The sequence below is a fragment of the Podarcis melisellensis genome (genome assembly GCF_964234715.1).
Source record: "Podarcis melisellensis genome assembly, chromosome: 2".
Taxonomy (NCBI): domain Eukaryota; kingdom Metazoa; phylum Chordata; class Lepidosauria; order Squamata; family Lacertidae; genus Podarcis; species Podarcis melisellensis.
In genome coordinates this window covers 33,588,640-33,603,203 of record NC_138529.1, presented here as the reverse complement: position 1 = coordinate 33,603,203, position 14,564 = coordinate 33,588,640, and the positions used below count along the sequence as shown (strand labels likewise).

The 14,564-nt window shown below is 46.6% G+C and overlaps 1 protein-coding gene across 1 annotated transcript; it reads right to left on the bottom strand.

The window, feature by feature from the left end:
* Positions 1-1,597: 1,597 nt before the first annotated feature.
* LOC309362710 (melanin-concentrating hormone receptor 1-like) lies at positions 1,598-12,366 on the bottom strand. The gene is made up of 2 exons (XM_081898436.1): positions 11,926-12,366; positions 1,598-4,731 (listed from the first exon to the last, which is right to left on the bottom strand). Exons 1-2 carry the CDS (start codon positions 11,996-11,998, stop codon positions 3,689-3,691), a joined length of 1,116 nt encoding a protein of 371 aa, XP_081754562.1. The 5' UTR covers positions 11,999-12,366; the 3' UTR covers positions 1,598-3,688.
* Between the last annotated feature and the right edge of the window lie 2,198 nt (positions 12,367-14,564).

The following is a 14,564-nucleotide window of genomic DNA, read 5'->3' as shown; positions in this document are numbered from 1 at the left end:
AGCCCCACTTTTAATCAAGTGAGGGATACAATTGGTTCCCAACCAGTCTCTGGTGATGCTCGGTTGCTGTGGCTGCTGCAGGTGTGTGCCTGGGGACATGACATTAATGTTCCAGTACAACAAATCCATCCCTGCATCCACAGATCATTGTTTAACAAGCTGCTTTAGACTTCTGAATCTCTCTCATGGGATTCCTTCACAGCAGTGGAGCAGCGTAATCCACTGCTTATGTTGTCTCTTCTGTGCTTTCTTCATTAAGTGAAAATGCCTCGTAGGCACTGAGTTGAGATGTTGCTAACACCACAGGATGCACCTTTAATTAATGTGTGGCAGTATTCGCATTTTTGAAAAGCAATCTGTTTCCCCTCAGTTCTGTCTGCATATTTCAGGGTTTTCCTTTCTTTCTTTTTTGATTTATTTTTTTGGGGGGTAATGTTTGTATGGTTGCAAGAGTGACTGAGGGAAGAGTCTTGTCAGTGGTGGCACCCTGGTTGTGGAATGGTCTGCCCAGGGAGGCTCACCTGCTACCTCCCCTGATGCCATTTTAACACCATGCAAAGGCCTTTTTTTATTTTCTCAGGCCTTTTACCTCAGTTGTGTTTTATCGCAACTTGGTTTATTGTTGCTTGATGCTGTTCCATATTCTTTTATTGTTTTAGTATTTATTTATTTTTGCGTGTTTTATATTTGTGTGGTTTTTTTATACCTTTTGTAATGCAAGAACACACACTAAAATAGTGAGCAGTGATTCCTTTATGGAAGGTTGTATAAATTCTGTTATCTCGCACTGTGCAGTAAATGTTATTCATGTGTTTTGTAAGCTGCTTTGGCAATTTTATTGAAGGACAGTGTATAAACCCCTCAATATATATTGGGAATAATAATAATAATAATGATGATGATGATGATGATGATGATGATGTTTTATTATTTATACCCCGCCCATCTGGCTGGGCTTCCCCAGCCACTCTGGGTGGCTTCCAACAAAATATTAAAATACAGTAATGCATAAAACATTTAAAGCTTCCCTAAACAGGGCAGTCCCGAAAAAGAATTGGGATTTTTGAACAAAGCAGAATTTCTGAATTCCTTTATTCTTCAAATACATGCTCAAAACATAACGTTGCTCATGTAAGCTCCCATTTTCAGCGTGTTACATCAGCAAACGACACTTAACACTTTATATTTACATAACTGCACAGTACTTTTCCTGCGTTTATCATCTCATTTCTTCCCTCATTTCTGATCAGACAGGGAAAAAAGACTGTAGCACAAACTCAGAGGCGTAGGAAGGGAGGGTGCGGGTGGTGCGGTCTGCCCCGGGTGTCATGACTGATGGGGTGACAAAATGGCAGGCAAGTGGGGCGGCACACCTCGCATCCGTCGGCGGCACCTTTTCTGACCCAGCAGCAGAGAGCAGCCCTCCTCAGCCATGGTGAGGCACAACTGACCGTAGGACCTCTGTTGCCGGGTAATGTCTGACCCGGCTGCACAGAGTAGAGGAGAGTGAGCAGCAGCTTCCCTGCCCCTCTCCTACCCTGAAATGTGGCGCATCGGAGGGCACCCTCCATGCTCCATCCCCCTCTGGAGCATGCTCCACCGCTGCACAAAGCATCCAGACAAGAAGAAGAAGAGTTTGGATTTGATATCCCGCTTTATCACTACCTGAAGGAGTCTCAAAGTGGCTAACATTCTCCTTTCCCTTCCTCCCCCACAACAAACACTCTGTGAGGTGAGTGGGGCTGAGAGACTTCAGAGAAGTGAGACTAGCCCAAGGTCACCCAGCAGCTGCATGTGGAGGAGCAAGGAAGTGAACCCGGTTCACCAGATTACGAGTCCACCGCTCTTAACCACTACACCACACTGGCTCCACACAAGCTTTGCCAGAGCTGCTAATGAGTCCTGGATTGAGCCTTAATGATAAACTGTCTGGTTCAGTGTGATGTGATTTATCAGAGCTGCATTTAGCCACCTGAGGTTTGAGAAAAGTCGAGAAAAGGCAATTAAATAGTTCCCAAAGCCCTCTTTGAAGTTGCTTGCAAGTGGTAGCTTTTTCTTCACTGCTGACTGCACGATTTAATCGAAAGGGAATAAAACGATGAATGATGGGGAGCATTGGGAAAAGGGGCACCCACCTCTGGCTCCCTGGTTTGCACCTACAGACACGGTTAGGATTGAACTTCCAATTGGACTAGTTGTCTCCAGCATCCTTGTAGCTTGTGGATCTTGGGCATAGGATTGCCACTTTTCCTGACCAGCTGCTGTTCCTGTACTTTTAATGTCTACTTGACCTGCAGCCACTAGCACCTTATAAAATGAGCTCCTCCACACTGTGAAAAACTTCACCTGCCGATTTCTGAACAATCTCGAGCTCTTTCAAAACACACAGCTCCAGATGCTGGTTGAAAAACTGGCAATGTTGGTCAGATGCATGCAATCATTCTTTCTGATGCCCACTCCCAAAAAGACCCCTTTCTCTGTAAGCACTTTTATGCACACCAAATGCAGGGGGTTTGTTGTTATTTTTATTCAACAGACCCCAACTTGACTTCAAGAAGCTGTTAAACCTTTGCAAAGGGAAGAAAAAGAGTTTAACTGAGTTTCATGGTCTTTCTACTCATCACAGAACCATAGGTGATGGTTTGTGCTGGGACAATGCAGGGACAGCATAATAGTTACAAAGACAATGAGGGAATTTTGCCAGGAACAATTCTTCAAAGTCGTTCAGCACTGTGACAAAACAAATGGCATCTGTTGAAGCATTTGGGGTCTTGTACCTTTTGACTGTTCAAGGTACAACAGCCCTAATGCTGGCAAGTTATCCATCCCTTCTACACAGAAGTGGCAACACTCCTTTATTAGTATACATAGCAAAGAGCAGGACTGTCCCACTTTTTGTGGTCAGAAGCTCTGCAGCAGTTGTGTCAAAGGGAGAAACAAAGAGGCAGAGATTTCCCCATAACTGCATCCCCACCACTGTTGAGATTCAGGAGCAGCCTCCAGTGGTCACATGACTGAATGACTCCTAAGAAGACTCTGAAGTTGAAGCCTGCTGCCATTCACCTGCTTCACTGAGTGATGCCAGGAATTACTGACAGGTCCTTAATGCCTTTCCTTACTCCATCCTTGGGCAAGCTGTGATCCTTCCTTATGTTCACCCAAGTCTTTCTTGGCACTTCTCCAGACAATGGGCATTGTATGAGGTGTTACAATGCAGGAGATGGGCCATTATTTGTTTGTGGTTTATACTGCCATGGACACAGAAAATGAATCTCTACTTGCTTGACTCTTTGGTTATGGCCAATGTATTTTTTTATGCTGGTTATCCTGCATTAGACAGAAGTTACTCAGCTCCATTGAAGGCGGGAAGTTGTTGTGCTTTCATACTATTTGCATACCCTTGTCCATTTGCTGTTCAACTGATCGTTTTGGCTTCATCATCATGCCTTCTTCTGACTCATCCCTAGGTTTCTTGCAAACTTGGGTGGTTGCTTTTGCATGCTTTGCAGTTACTGGCAATCTCTCACCAAGTATCAGAGGAAAGTTCACCTACACAGAAAGCCTCCATCACCTTCTCAGCTTGCCCAATGACAGTACCGGCCCCAATCAGTCCACCTGCCCACCATCCCTTGCAGCATTGTGAAGGAAAGCTTTTCATGGTCTCATAGCTGCAGGACTAACGGAGTCCTCAGTGAACGGCAACTGTCACAGGCAACGAGTGCGGAGAAAAGTCCTCCAGAAACTGAGTCTGCTGGGTGGATTCTGGGGCAAGCTTCAGGCACACGCTGGCTTCTGTTGTGCTGTTGTTGTTGTTGTTGACCCGGAACTGTTCCTTGGCCGGACGAATGGCCACCATGAATTGGCGCTTGAAGGTCTCGCTCAGGGCAATGTAGAGGAAGGGATTGAGGCAACTGTTGGCATAGCCCAAGCTGATGGCAAAGTTGTAGGCATAGAAGAAGGCCACGGAAGGGGTGTCTATGCCGAGATGCACCAGCTGCAGGATGTAGAAGGGCGCCCAGCAAATGAAGAAGGCAGAGCAGATGGCGACTGCCATTCGGGTGACCTTCTTGGTACGTACCCGGAGGCTCCTCTGGGGCAAGGGCACCACAGTGGTAGCCATATGCTGGAGGATCTTAAAGTAGACCACGCAGATGATGAACAGTGGGATGGCAAAAGCCAGCATGAACTGGTAGATGGTGAACCAGTAAATATCAGTCTCCGGGTTGGGAAGCAAAAGGGCACAGCGGGCACTCCCATCCTCCAAAGGCATCAGCCCCGCGTACATCCACACTGGGATGATAGTCAGGAGAGAGAGGAGCCACACCAGGCCAATCACTAAGGCTGCCACACACGGCGTCCGGACGTAAGTGGACTTCAGAGGATAGACGGTGGCCAGGTAACGGTCCAAGGTCATGACTGTCAGGATGTTGGTGCTGGTGATCTGGCTGTTGGTGTCCAGAGCGGTGATGATGGTACATAAAGGAGCTCCAAAATACCAGGCCCCGTTGCCAAGGAGTTGGTGGATGAGGAAAGGCATGCCCAGCAGGAAAAGCAGGTCCACAATGGAGAGGTTGAAGATGAAGATGTCGGGCACTGTCTGTTTGCACCTCAGCTTCTTCTTCTTGATAATGGTGTAGATCACAATGAGGTTCCCGACGATGCCGAGGAAGCAAATGATGCCGAACAAACTAGGCATGATCACATTGGTGTAGGGAGTCGGCCTTTCCACCACTGCCAAAAACAAGCCAGAGAAAGAGAGAGAGAGAGAGAGAATAGTGAATGTCCTACCAGAGATTCACAGAAGACTGGTGTAAATTTATGGACTATTTGAAAAGTAATTGTGATGACTAGATTATGTTTGTAGGTTTGTAAGAAGTTTTGTGAGGTAAATTATTTGAATTGTTGCAAAAATGGTTAAAGAGGTGGAATGTGAGTTAAGATAATTAAAGGCAATAGGAATTTAAGAAATGCAGAAGAAATGATAAAAATGGTGGAGCATCAGAGGTGCTGATGGAAGTCCAAAAAGATTGTATAAGATGTGAAGTTCTGTGGAATGTATAATAATTGGTATGTTGAAATTAATAAAAATTATATATACATAAAAAGAATAGTGAGTGTCCTTGCACTTTGTAGCCCTCTGAGGCTATATTTGTTTGGACAGCCAGCATTCAGTTTCCCAACTGGAAGGGCCAATTTGTGAGCACCATACATTTAAGACCTAAGTTACACGTGTTAGAACACAAGAGCAGACCCACTTCATCAGACTACAAGTAAATCTAGTCCGCCATCTTGTTTCCCACAACCAGATACCTTTTGGGAAGTCCATAAGCAGGATGTGAGGGCAACAGTCTCTTCACATTGTTGTCCCACATGTCACATGATGTGAAGCTAGCTTGTTAACTCCACGTGACTTCTAAAAATATCGCTGCTCAGTATCTGCACTGTCAAGGACGGCAGGGCTTTGGCACCTAATGTTTCCAAATCGCCTCAGCTCTATTCATGACTCAGGCAGCTGGATGCAAAGGAGGAAGCACTCCTATAGCATTACTAGTTGTGAAGAGGCAATTACAAATGAGTGCAGTTTATTATCTCTTCCCTCCCTCTCCTCCACCAAATCTGTCATGAAAAGACAGCTCTACACAGCTATGGAAGGAGCAGGAACACAGGGAACTCTCTGACACCAAGTCAGACCATTGGTCTATCTTCCTCAATGCTGTCTACTCTAAACTGATGGGCAGCAGCTCTCCAGGATTCCGGACAAGGATCCTTCGCAGCCATACCTAGAGATGTTGGGGATTGGACCCGGGACCTCAGATGCTCTACCAGCAGGCTACAACTCTGCCATCCTTTCCACATGATCTGGTCATTCACTGAAAATGGCAGCTGTGGTGAGCACCGATGGGATAGGGAATGGACAGTGATGGGAAACCTGCTGCCTTCCAGATGTTGCCGGACTACAACTCCCATCATCCCAAACCATTGGCCAATGTGGTGTAATGGTCAGAGTGTTGTGCTAGGACCTGGGAGATCAGGGTTGGAATCCCCACTCATGAAGCCAGTCACTTCCTCTCAGCCTAACCTACCTCACAGGGTTGTTGTGGGGATTAAATGAGGGTGGGGGAGCCATTATACCACTTTGAGCTCCTTCGAGAAGAAGGTGAGCTATAGATGCAACAATAAGATGATAAGATAAGATTAGATGCTAAGATAAGATAAGATAATAAGATAATATAAGATTGACCATGGTTGCTGATGGAAGCTGGGGATCCAACAATATCAGGAGAGTCACAGGTTCCCCATCTCTGGCATAGAAGAATATGCTCAAGCAGCAATTTTTATGGAAATAACTGCTGTCAAGGGAGCAGAATCTAGCCTGCAATGGGTATAATGGTGCTTAGGTGACTTCCCTGCCAGGGACTTTGCCAGGAACCTCATTGTGCGGACCTTTCCTTCTTTAGATACCACACATGGAATTTACAGATAGAGTCTTTCTCTTCCTAAACATTTCATAGAAAGTAGTTGCCCACTTTTCCTGTGGCTCCTGTGTTTTTAAAAGTTTAATGATAAACAGAAATTTGATTGGGTTAAGCTTTCCCCAGCATGGAGATGCAGCGATGGGGAAAGCATTGCCTGCTGAATTTCTTCCAGTCGCACCCGTTGTCAAAGTCGCAGAAGCTGGAGAGAGAGAGGAAGTTGGCAATTCTAATAGCCTGTTGCCCGCCTGCCTTGTGTCAAAGCAGGAAAACCTGAGCGTTTGCTAAAGATTAAGACACTCTGTAAAAGAAAAAAAGGGGGGAAGAGCTCTGTGTTTTATCACTTCTTGGTTTTAAGACGAAGGGGACCAGACAGAGTGTATCTGAGTGTTAATTTTTGAATGGATATTTCTAGCTATCCAGATGTTTATATGATGAGTCATCCATCCAAAATGAAACAGTACACCCCCACTTCCCCTTGTAGGCATTTCCCTCCCTTGTCAAATTCAAGGCATAAACAAAAGACAAACATTGGCACAGTTCATTTCTAGGAGGCTTAATTGCCTTCTCAGACTTAATGGGGCCTCATTTCAGTTGTGCCTGAACTGCAGTCACTCTTTCCCAGCTAGTTATTAATCCAGGGGAAGTGCCCCAGGGCTCATTAATGCAGTTTGATGGTATGATTAACTCTCCAGTCATACCCAACACTGTTTCCTAGCTTTCTTATTGCCTGAAGTCAGGAGGGATTAATTCACAGCCACCTTTTTGTACCCGACCCACCCATATTCAATCACCTTCTCACCTACTGGGTGACAGCATAGTTCTGTGGCTCCCCTACCTTGTTTTCCATGAATACCAGAGATTATTGGGAACAGTTCATCAGCTGGAAACCTGAACAACTTCAGGAACACAGCACAAACTGTGCAATATTTGGTCCCAGTCTGGAAGCCCTCGAAATGGAGACTAAGGAAGCAGAGAGATGGTTCAAACCTCAGCCGTTCATTTAAGATCTTTCTGCCTGAAGAGCCTGAATTTGCAAAGCAGGTCTAGCTGGAGATATTTTGCAGAGACTGAGCAGCAAATACTTTCCTCCTTCCCTAATTCAAGGCACTCAGTGCTCAAGGCCAGACAAGTTCTTGAGGTTTTCTTTTCTAAGCATTGTGCGAGCTTTGTGAAATAGACATTCTTATACCCATCGTCACCAAAAAAGAAGAAGACTGTCTGGGGGCCACCTGTCTAAAATTACACAATAGGAATTCATGCTCCAAGAACTCCCTAAACCTCCTTGACCTGCTCATTGGGACAGGCGCTTCTGTAAGGGAGCCTTATCTTGCTTCCAGTGCAATAAATGAAAAGAAACCCAAAAATGTGAGATGCAGTTCGTAGAATCATACATGTGCAACTTCTCCTGAGAAAACCTGGATCAACTGAAATTCACTCTTCTACAATGACTCAATATATTACAGAGCTTTGGATGTGAGAAATCTGTTTTAAGATGAATGAGAGACATTATACCTCTGAATCCTGGTTTGCATGGAACATCAGAAGAGGGCTGTTGCCCTCATGTCATCTTGTGGGTTTTCCAGAGGCCCCTGGTTTCAACAACTGCTAATTTTCTGAACGTGAAGCACTTCTTGAAGGCAAAGGAGCCCTTCCAGGGAACAAACTCCCAAACTTCTGCACTGCTCATGTGTGACAGCTTGATGCAAAAGACACAGAGAGTGTCTTGGGTTTTGCACCCATGACTCTCGTCAGATGACACAAGGCAAGGTACATAGTCACTGTAGCTAGTCACCTCATCTTCCCACAGTGCCATCTGGCATGCAGAGAGAGTGTTTAGCCCAAAGGCTGGTGGAGCTGGGCACAGAGTCAAGCGACAGCAGAGGAAACAGCAGCCGCATGGTGTAAGAAAATATAGAAAGCATACAAAGGAGAAACGGACCTCTGGCATCAGTTTCACGGATAACGTTTCCACTGTTTACCGGGTCTTGGAAGGAACAGTGCATTGTTATTTGTTTGGGTATAAATCTGCTTTTGTAGAGATCATATTCTGGGGAGGTTTACTTTAACGTGTTTAACACAGTTTACACATGAATTAAAATATATAGCATTTGAAAAGAAATGTTGTGGTTAGGGGGCTTCTCCGAGTAGCAGTGGAGGCATTAGGACAAGGGGGCACTGTCCCACCAAGATCAGTGTGTCCTCAGCCAGCCCCCACCTGCCTGCCTTAGGACATCCAGGCTAGGGAGTGGCCCCAGCTTTCAGCCTCGTCCTCCTTAGTCTCAGTGTTGCCTTGGTAGGACTCAAGAGGGAGATGAATATGGACAAGAGTGAATCATTTGGCTCTGCCTATCACTGGTTCTGGCTCCGTCTCCTGTTGACCTCCCTTCCTTCTGCCCCACCAGTCCTGAGGACCACCATCCTCCACTGGTGTGTCTGTATATGAAGCTTGACCAGTACCATAGCTTGGGTGGCCAGGGTGTGTGTGTGTGGCCCTGGGCACAGAATCTTGGGGGGCATGAACCAGGTGCCCCATGCATGCACCCAGTGCATGAGTCCCCTGTGTGAGCAAAGAGGGTGTTCTTTACCCTCTGCACCCCACTCCCACCCACCACCCCATGCATGGGATGAGGCACACTTGGGGGTCAGAGGTCCTTGTGGGTGACAGCACTACACCCCTAAGTTCGGTCATTCTTCTACCACACTCAGTCACTTCCATTGATGGGGCAGGAACGTCTTTACTCCAATCAGTGAGAAGCTGCTTTGCGAAACCGGGCATCAGACTAGCATCTTATAACGAAGTCCAGGTTACATGTGCATTTTGGATTAGAAACCCAGTGCTGGAGGGACTGGCAGAAATGACTGGCAGAATCCGAGACCAGGGAGAAGAGTCGGCGGAAGAAGAATGGAAGAAATTTAAAGACTATCTACAGAAATATTGTAAAATTAATGAATGTTAGAATGATGTTGGATAGAAATTAAGTGGTTTCCAGCTGTAATGCTTTAAGGGAATATGAGAAACAGGTTAAAACTTAATGATAAGGATTTGCTGAACTAACAATTTGAATTGGAATACAAAAAAGGGAGGTATGAGGAGGTCCGGGAAACATGTTAAAGGAAAATGAGAAATGGAAAATTTGCATGTTTCTTTTTTTAATTATTTTTACTTTTGTATTTTTGTTACTATTTTTTATTTTATTTTTATCTTGATTGTATTATTATTAAAAACCTCAATAAATATTCTGTAACGAAACCCAGTGCTGGAATGCAATGAGTGCACAGCAACCAGGAGTGTGAACAGAGCCTAAGATTTCTTTCTTTTTCCTCAAGTGCCAGCCCTAATTTTTAATTGAATTCAACATGGCATACATGGTTTCTCTTCCAACTCCAAGGCTGGCCTAAGGCATTTTGCTGCCTGTGAAGGAAAGATTCCCACTTTTGCCAACACTCTACCCCAAGTCAAGCAGATTGGCCATTGAATTTTACTTCAACTATGGCAGCAAGACAGTATCAGCTTCAGTATCTGAATACCAGCAGGCTTGCTTAGGCAGTCCAAGTGGTGCCCTGGTCTGAGGTGTGCACACCACTGCTAATCTCTTCTCCTGCCAAATCCACACACACCATTTTACCCTGTTATTGCTATCAAGTACCATATATAATCTGTAGCATGAAACTAAGGATGTTTACTCAGAAGTCACGTGAAAATAGGACTTAACATCCAATCTTAAGCAAGCTCAGAAGTTAGTATGGTGGTTTCAATGGGACTTGTTTCCTGGTGAATACAACCTTACCCCCTAGTCAGATTGCAACCTTTTGCACTCAGCTTACCTATCTTTAAATCAGACACAATATTCATTCCCCACTACAGATAAGATAAGTCACTGTTGCCTTGAGTGTTTGTTGTCAGCAACAGAGTTAGCAGCAGGAGGAGTAGAAAACTGCATGGGTTTTTAAAACATCATAAACATCTTAAAGCATTATTGAGATTAATATGTGTGAGTCATTCAATTCCTAAACCACTCATTTTTTAAAAAAAAATTTAAAAATTCATTTTAATGTGAGCTCCTCCACGAAGTGAAAGGGCTTATGGGTTTGCTGTTTTGTTGCAGATAGTTTATGCACATAGCTGGATCAGTCAGTATGCTTGAGATTTCTTTTGTGAGCAATAAATGAATGGTCTGTGTTGTACAGTCAAAACAAATTACTTTCAATTGAATGACCTCAGAAGCATTACCTGCTGCATCTTAAAAGATCCTATTGAAAGCAAGCCGGTAAATGGATGAGGAGCCTTTATTATTAGGCTGAAAGCCCTGCTAATTTTTCTTAATATGAAACACAGAGGATGGCGTCTACAGCGGAAAGGTTTGGAGGTTGTTTGAAGGGAGTAATCCAGGACATGAATGCTTTTCATTAAGACTGTTTCCTGTTAGTCTGCAAGGAGCTGTTATTGCTCTCCATGTGTTCAGCGGAGACACAAACCCTCCGAAGCCGTAAAAAGACGTGGCACCCCATGCTCCCCTCCCAGTTTATTCCATTCACACCAGGGGTAGCCTATGTGGTGCCCTCCACATGTTGTTGGATTAAACATCCCTTCAGCCTCAGCCTATGCTGCCCAGCCATTTCCCATTAACTTAGAAAAGGGAATGTTGCCAACATCAGGGGCAGCTAACCTCTGCCACCCCCAGATGTTGCTAAAGTACAACTCTCCTCAGCATGGCCAATAGTGATGGGAGTTGTGGTCCAACCACATCTGGATGATCACCACCACCAGTGGCGTAGCGCAGGGGGTGCAGGGGGGCCGGCCGCACCAGGCGCAACATCTGGGGGTTAGGGTTAGGGGGCGCAAATCCATGGGTTAGGGGGCGCAAATCCACGGGTTAGGGGGCGCAAATCCACGGGTTAGGGGGCACAAATTACTTGCTTTGCCCCGGGTGCTGACAACCCACGCTACGCCACTGACCACCCCCCCCCCCTTGAGGCACTTCTGCAGGGGCAAATACTGCGCCCTCGGGAACAAAAAGACCAAGAAGCACAACGAGGGAGTTGTCCGCCGCCTCTGGTGCTGAAGCGAAGCCATTTCCCCAACCTGTTGCACTTTCTAAAGTACTGTAGGGGTGAAGCGAGGCAGGAGTGGGCGGCTCAGGCAGCACAGACATCATTCCTAAAAGTGAGGCTCTAAACCCCACGATCCATTCTGTAAGGCAAGCTTTGATAGTGACTCGCTTCCATTTTTATTTATCTGTTTTGCCTTTAAAAAAAAAGCGCTCACCCATCATTACCGAGACACTAAATGGGAAAGGACCGGAGAGCAGCGAAATGCTGGATTTGGACAGGTTTTGAACAGGCAAGAGAACCAATTTGGTTTTTGCTACCTGTCCCTGCAACAAGAAGGGGGGAAAACCTTTCTCAAGAAAAGTTATCCCGCTTGAAACCTCCACCATCCTTGACTTACTTGATCTGTTCCTGGCGGGGAAGTCAGAAGAATTCATTGGGAAGGAGGCTCCGGAGCAGTTCTCTACGGCCATTTCTTCCCCCAAGAGGACAACCCAACACTTGCCCGCTTCCTTGATGGGCTTTGCTGGTGTTTTTTCAAGCCTCCAACATCGCCCTCTGACCACTTTGAGCCACGGCTCAGCGGAGCCACCTGGGCGCCTGGCCACTTCCTTCTGCAGAGCGAGCTCGCTTTTGGGGGGCGAAGTAACTTGGGAGAAGTTGGGCGGGGGTGTGGAAATCGACGAGCCGATCTTCCGATCGCACAGGAATCTGCGGGCGACTTGTCTGGATGCTTGCAGAGCCGGAGACGGTCTGTGCGCCTGCCGATCGGAGCGGAGCCTGCGTTTTAAGAAGTCAAGCCGGAGCCTGCGTTTAGGAGGCGGGCGCACGTGTGTGCGTGTCTATGTTGGGGGCGGCATCTAGCTGCTGCCTCCGCAAAGGCTGAATCGCAGGCTGCACACACACACACACACACACACACAGAGAGAGAGAGAGAGAGAGAGAGAGAGAGAGAGAGAGAGAGAGAGAGAGAGAGAGAGAGAGAGAGAGAGAGAGAATCCTTAAGCGCTTTCCAAGGTACCCGGTCTAGCGATGCTGCCTCCCTCCATCTGATGGCTGACATCAACTGAGAGCTGACTGCATCCGACGCGCCAATGGGGCTGGGGGGAAGGCAGCGGGTGGACGCAAAGGGGGTGGGGGCTAAGCTGGGAGGGGAATGTGTCCTGAAGAATAATAATAATAATAATAATAATAATAATAATAATAATAATAATAATAATAATAATTTATTTATACCCCGCCCATATGGCTGGGCTTCCCCAGCCGCTCTGGACGGCTTCAAAAAAAATTAAAATACTGTAATACATCAAACATTAAAAGCTTCCCTAAACAGGGCTGCCTTCAGATGCCTTCTAAAAGTCTGGTAGTTGTTGTTCTTTTTGACATCTGGTGGGAGGGCGTTCCAAGGGAGGGCGCCACTACCAAAAAGGCCCTCTGCCTAGTTCCCTGTAACTTGGCTTCTTGCAGTGAGGGAACCGCCAGAAGGCCCTCGGCGCTGGACCTCAGTGTCCGGGTAGAACTATGGGGGTGGAGACTCTCCTTCAGGGATACTGGACCGCGGCCATTTAGGGCTTTAAAGGTCAGCACCAACACTTTGAATTGTGCTCGGAAACGTACTGGGAGCCAATGTAGGTCTTTCAAGACCAGTGTTATGTAGTCTCGGCGGCCGCTCCCAGTCACCAGTCTAGCTGCCGCATTCTGGATTAATTGTAGTTTCCAGGTCACCTTCAAAGGTAGTCCCACGTGGAGCGCATCGCAGTAGTCCAAGCGGGAGATAACCAGAGCATGCACCACTCTGGCGAGGCAGTTTGCAGCCAGGTAGGGTCTCAGCCTGCATACCAGATGGAGCTGGAATAGTAATGGAAAAGGCAGAAGCTGGACTTGGGGAGGTCCAAGTGGATCTCCCCCATAGATGTCAAAAAGGGCTCCCCTTTGGGTCTCCATAGGCTTGCTTTCCCACGGAGCTTCTCTTAAGGATCCAATCATCAGCGCTCACCTATAGCAGGGTCCGCCCTTCCAAGACACTTCTGACAGATCAGCTGGCCATGGTGTTTCTGTAACAGCTAAGCCGGACGCCTTCAGCTGCCTCAGCTGCAATAAAACACTTCTCTCCCCTATGGGTCTCTACAGCCGCAGCAGGCTCTGTAACTCTCCACCCGTTTGACTTTAACCCTAACTCTCCCATTGTCTCTGGAGATAGACAAATGTCAACAATTGTCCCTCATGGCGATGAGTATGGGTGAGCAGGCAGCCTAAGGCCTGAGCAGGAGTGTTGCCTTCAAATCTCACCTAGTCACCAAACATATTGGTGTGGGCTTTGGGCAAGTGGTTATTCTAGCTCAGCCCCAACACCCTCATCTGCAATATGGGAGAATGAGGCAGGCCTACCTTACAGGGGTGCTGCTACTGACACGATGAGGATGAAGTGTTGGGAATATTTCAAGTGTGCTGAATATTTTTTAAAAGCATGAATGGCCTCCTTTTTCTCTGCCACAAGGCTTCAAATGCTAAGGATGTTTCCCACTGTACAATAGGCTTGAGCACAGTGAGGCTGTAAGCCTATATGCGCTTACCTGGGGGTAAGCGCAATGGAACTCAGTGGTAGGCACGCACAGACATGGTGCATTGTGGCCATTATATAGGCCAAAGATGGGGAAGTTTGGGTCCATGGTTCAATCATTCCCCAATAGGGGGACTATTTTGGCCCATGAGGCCATTTCCCCCAAACCACAGCCCCCTGCTCATCAACTGATGTCACTTGTGGTATCTGCTGATGGGTGAAAGAAGGGTTATTTCCAACATGGGCTGCGCACACCTGTTCATGTGCAGCCAAGGCAGCAGGATTTAACCCCCATTCATCAGCTGCTAAATGGGGGTTAGATCCTGCTCAGTAAGGCATGGTTTTATGCAAACCCTTTCTAGATTCTAGGAGTAGCGTCCATGGTTCTCTGACTCAGGCAAATGCTTCCCTTAAAAAACACAAACCCCACACATTTTGCACATTTTTTCTCAAAAAGCTATGAGAAAAGCTTTTGTCAA